Genomic DNA, 5,378 nt, shown 5'->3' on the forward strand with positions numbered 1-5,378 from the left:
GTACATATAGAATCATCATTTAAAAGTTTTATGATTTTATGATTTTATGTAATGAAGATTTTATGATTTCAACTTTGAACACCTTAAATGACACATGCCCCATGCCACAAAGCTGCAAAACCCAGAGTTTTCTTATTATTTCACAATTTTTATTTTTCCCAGATGAAACTTAGTTAAGAGGAGAATAGAAATAGAATCTGCTTGTCCTACTGATTCCAAAACCACAGCTCCCAATTTACACATGCACTAAGGATGCAAAATTTAAAGCTTCATCCAAGTATGGATGACTTCATGAAGTCCAATTTTTGAGTCAAAATTTCAATTAAGGAAAGAGTCAAGGAATTAAGTTGTACCACCAACACACACATCCACACAGCAGGCAACTGCTTGAACTCAACAAAGTACCTGTCCTGAAAGCAGTTGGCTGGAATATGAAAGATTATGGAGAACTGAAAATGCATTTCTCTTTAGACACTTTGTTCTTAGGCTTGTAGAGCTAGTTACAAGATTGTTAAGCAGGTGAAAGAGTTTTACCTGAAAGCAGTGCGAGTGGCCGCCGCTGACTTAGAGGTTGAGAGTAAGAGATTGTGAGGGCCGTTTTCTGCGCGTCACCGTTGAGCCGTTAGCCGCTTGTTTCCTCTTCTATATTTTGGAGAGTAAGTGTTCTCTTACTTGGCCGGGTTTTTCCCCAGGCTTGAGCCTTTAGCTGAGACGTTCCGATAGAGATGCGCTTCCTACGCTTTCTGTTGAACGTAGTGATTAGCTCAGCTTCTCTTTTTCTCGGCCTTTGTCTCTAGCTCATGACCTTACCACTTACTTATCTCCTTTCCTGTTTGGTTGGGAGTGTTTGTGGTTTGAGTCTTGTTCTTGAGTTCTGATGCTGCAAGTAACACGGTCGAGCGTTTTAGCCACGACTAATTAGTTAGCTGAACAGTTCACTCTCACTCACCTTCGGTGTTGGATGTGATCCTGTCCAGTAACGACAATTGACGGTACTTGTCCGTTTTTTCGATCTTGCTGTCCTCGGTAGATGTACCTGCTATCATCAGAGTTGATGAAGTCAGTTTTCCATCTCCGTGGGCAGCTTGGGCTGCGGAAAGAGGTTTGCTTTGCTTACCTGATTCCGCAGCTTTTGTGGTTCGCCGCGCTTTCCTTAGATTGCGCCGTTTGCCGAGGTCTGTATTCTTACAGAATAGACTTACAATGCAAGTACATTATAAAAGGGTGAGCTGTAAGCTCAAAATCAACCATCTTCATGGTTATGTTTGAGATAGCCTCACACCAAAATCTTCCTTCTAGCTGTAAACCTTGTTTGCACCTACACATCTCATGGTGCTCACAGCCTCAGGCTTTGAAAAGCTCGGCAACTGCTTGGACCGGCCAGAAGACTGCTCATACTGGGGAGTCAACTGTATGGACCAACCAGCAGACTGCCCGGTCATGGCAGGCAGCTGCTCACACCGGCCAGCAGTTGCAAGGACCAGGCAGGAAACTGCTTGAAGCGGCCAGAAACTGAACAGATAGGGCAGGCAACCCCTGGGATTGGCCAGAAGACTGCTTGGACGGGGAAGACAACTGCTCTGCCCGACTTCTGGGACCTGGCAGGCAATTGCTTGGGACACCAGACTTCTTGAAACAGCCAGCAAGGAGTCTGCTTGCAACTTCTCAGTCTCAGACCAGTGATTTAATCACTTGGGATAATGATGGGTCAAGGCTTGGAGGGTGGAGGTAGGCAAGCAAGATCTATGGGACCCCAAGGAGTAGGCTAGTCAGAGCAAAGAGACTATCAATTGGCAACAAGTCACATTAGATGACGTTGGTCGATGGGCGCCAAAAAAAAACCTTACCAGCTAGCAGCAACTCAAACAATCGCGCACGACAGTTTAACCTCAAGTTGTTATCTGATTGTTTTTGATGAGTTGTTTTCTTGGTGGCGCTAGGTGGCAATGGGGCTTGGAGTGTGTGTGCCAGCTTTGGAGTGTAGGCGCGGTGTGGAGTGGCAGTCAGAGTCTCAGATTCGCGCGGGATTGAAGCGGGTTTCAATCGAGAGGGATTTCCGCATCTTGCAGGGATTCTCAGTCCACGACTGGGCTCGCGTGCACGCGCGATCCCAGTCTAACACTGGCTGGTTGGAGGTTACACAGGTCCACGCCCACGCCCTTCGAAAAGGGCGCGTGGGACCGCACACCCTTTATCAAGGGCGTGCACGCCCCTGTATGGGCGTGCGAGGGCGTGCACGCCCCCACACAGTGCCTGCTCGCCGGGAGCCCCTCGGCGGGCAGGTGCAAGTATACCTGCTCGCCAAGAGCCCCTCGGCGGGCAGGTACAGATCCCAACTCGCCGAGAGCCTCTCGGAGAGCATGTATACATGCACCTGCTCGCCGAGGGGCTCTCGGCGGGTAGGTTTATGTATCCCTGCTCGCCGAGAGCCTTGCCTGCTCGCCGAGAGCCTTGCCTGCTCGCCGAGAGCCTTGCCTGCTCGCCGAGAGCCTTGCCTGCTCGCCGAGAGCCTTGCCTGCTCGCCAAGAGCCTTGCCTGCTCGCCGAGAGCCTTGCCTGCTCGCCGAGAGCCTTGCCTGCTCGCCGAGAGCCTTGCCTGCTCGCCGAGAGCCTTGCCTGCTCGCCGAGAGCCTTGCCTGCTCGCCAAGAGCCTTGCCTGCTCGCCGAGAGCCTTGCCTGCTCGCCGAGAAGGATAACTCTCGGCGAGCAGGTATACAAACACCTGCCCGCCGAGCCTGCTCGCTAAGGGCCCCTCGGCGGGCAGGTGCAAGTATACCTGTTCGCGGAGAGGCTCTCGGCGAGGTGGGATCTGTATGCCTGCTCGCCGAGGATTTCTCTTGGCAAGCAGGTATACATGCACCTGCCCGCCGAGGGCCTCTCGGTGAGCAGGCTCGGCGGGCAGGTGTATGTATACCTGCTCGCGGAGAGGCTCTCGGCGAGGTGGGATCTGTATGCCTGCTCGCCGAGGATTTCTCTTGGCGAGCAGGTATACATGCACCTGCCCGCCGAGGGCCTCTCGGTGAGCAGGCTCGGCGGGCAGGTGTATGTATACCTGCTCGCCGAGAGGCTCTTGGCCAGGTGGGATCTGTATGCCTGCTCGCCAAGGATTTCTCTCGGCGAGCAGGTATACATGCACCTGCCCGCCGAGGGGCCCTTGGCAAGCAGGTGCTTGTATACCTGCTCGCCAAGAGTTATTCCTCTCGGCGAGCAGGCAAGGCTCTCGGCGAGCAGGGATACATACACCTACCCGCCGAGCCTGCTCACCGAGAGCCCCTCGGCGGGCAGGTGCATGTATACCTACCCTCTGAGAGGCTCTCGGCGAGGTGGGATCTGTACCTGCCCGCCGAGGGGCTCTCGGCGAGCAGGTATACTTGCACCTGCCCGCCGAGGAGCTCCCGGCGAGCAGGCATAGTGCACGCCTATGTGGGGGCGTGCACGCCCTCGCACGCCCATACAGGGGCGTGCACGCCCTTGATAAAGAGCGTGCGGTCCCACACGCCCTTTTCGAAGGGTGTGGGCGTGGGTGTGCCCCCGGGGGACGGGTGTGTGTTTATCAATGCCCTTTCTTGCTCAGGCAAAGGCTGAGCAGTGGCTTGTCCTGTGCCAAAACTGAGGGGCAGCTGGGCCCGGGCCAAGGCTGAGCAGCAGCTGGGCATGGGCCAAGGCTGAGCAGCAGCTGTGCCTGGGACAAAGCTGAGGAGCAGCTGGTGAAAATTGCACTAGAGGCTGGATAGCCAGCTGGAGCAGGCGTCATGTCAGTTGTCATCTAATGACTACTGATTTTTCCTGGTGTTATGTACATTGAATGCAATATACCTTCCAAATTGGCGTCCAGCCACAAACAAAATAATATCATGGGGTGGTCATTCCAGTTTGACCGGTTCAAAAATAAAAAATGTACAAAAATTCCGGAAACCTATCCATTCTTGATCAAATAACATGTCCCTTGAAATCGTGGATGGGCGAGGATAAACGAGTTATTACAAACATGCATGTGGTTGTACAGATGGCTGTCCATCTTTCAATATGTGATCAACGGTGCTATGAATGAGCCCCAACGTTGCACAAAATAGATATGATAAGGTCGCCATCTGGAGTCGTTTGGTTGAAGTCGAGCCGGCTTTTTAGAGACCTTCAGGCGGAATTTACAATGACTACTAGACATGGCTGGATTGACTTCTAGACATGGCTGACTCCGCTGCCATTTCCTCCAAAATATCCTCCGGCGAAGTCCAAGGCCTCAGGGATATCATCACCTGGTTGATTAATGATTAATTATTTCGATTTGACGAATGTACGTCAGCTATCCGCCGGGTTTCTAAAATTATTTGAGTTGAAGATACCGACCAGGTAAACCGCAAGATAATAAATTGGCGTTGCAAAGATCCCGCCAATTGCTGTAGCTCTAACGGCCGAAATCGGAGAGATAGAGTGTGCCAAATTGGCCGCACGTAAGATCCCAGAGCCTATCGGACCTCCTCCAATTCCAATCATGTAAGGCTTTTTCATTTGCAAAAACGAAGTGAAGTGCGCAATGAGTGTGATGACGCCCCTTAAAAATCTGGAGTGAGAAGATTGTATTATAGGAATGGTCTCACAGTAACTATGCCCCAACATGTCCGGACGCCTTCCACCTTACGACTGAGTCGTATGACTTCGACAGGCTCGAGCGAATCTTCCAGAGTTTCCTCAAAAGAAAGGGCCGCGGAGATCAACACACAAAACAACGCTGCAATAGGCCCACCCAACGCGCCCATCCGAGCAGCAATATACAGCGGCTGGTAGTCAGTTTCACCAGTATCATCAAGTATAGAACAACCAATGATCATGGCTAAGACTGTAATGAGAGGCCTGCATAATTTTTTTCGGCGATCATTAGTTCGAACGGGAAAATTTCAGAGACGGGTAGATCATTGGTTTTCGAATCAGCTCACTTACGATACTATAATAGCTGGCACGAAAGTTGCCGAAACAATAGTCAATCACTCTTGCTCTCGATGGCTGGTATCTTTTCTGAGCTGACAACATGATACGGTGCAGGTTGAGAGGTTCTTGCAGGAATTATGCGCACTGACTTATAGCTCCTTCGGCCTCACGACCTGGAGATGGCCCAATAGTATCAGCCATCCGCTACTATGGCCACTTGCATTCAGAGGTTCGATTTGCGTTGTGTTCCTGCGGTGACCGTCGTTCGATGATGGGACGGATATCGACGGCGGTACAGTGAGACGCTAGCAGGCTGGGAAGAGTCAGGAGCCTGGTTCAACGGGGGAACTGGACATTGGGGAGTTCAGGCGGGCGACGAGGCAAGCACACACCTTGTGGTACAATACTGATCTGCGCGGCGGATGGTCGGCAGTCGGGTGGAATGTTCGGAAG

General features: G+C 51.9%; 1 protein-coding gene across 1 annotated transcript; it reads right to left on the reverse strand.

Moving 5' to 3' along the window:
- Window positions 1–4,156: 4,156 nt before the first annotated feature.
- On the reverse strand, window positions 4,157–5,126 carry PtA15_4A93 (uncharacterized protein; the record flags this gene model as incomplete). The annotated part of the gene is made up of 5 exons (XM_053168820.1): window positions 4,157–4,255; window positions 4,347–4,499; window positions 4,598–4,850; window positions 4,938–4,950; window positions 5,075–5,126. 5 exons carry the CDS (start codon window positions 5,124–5,126, stop codon window positions 4,157–4,159), a joined length of 570 nt encoding a protein of 189 aa, XP_053019200.1.
- Between the last annotated feature and the right edge of the window lie 252 nt (window positions 5,127–5,378).

This window comes from Puccinia triticina, chromosome 4A (genome assembly GCF_026914185.1).
Source record: "Puccinia triticina chromosome 4A, complete sequence".
NCBI lineage: Eukaryota > Fungi > Basidiomycota > Pucciniomycetes > Pucciniales > Pucciniaceae > Puccinia > Puccinia triticina.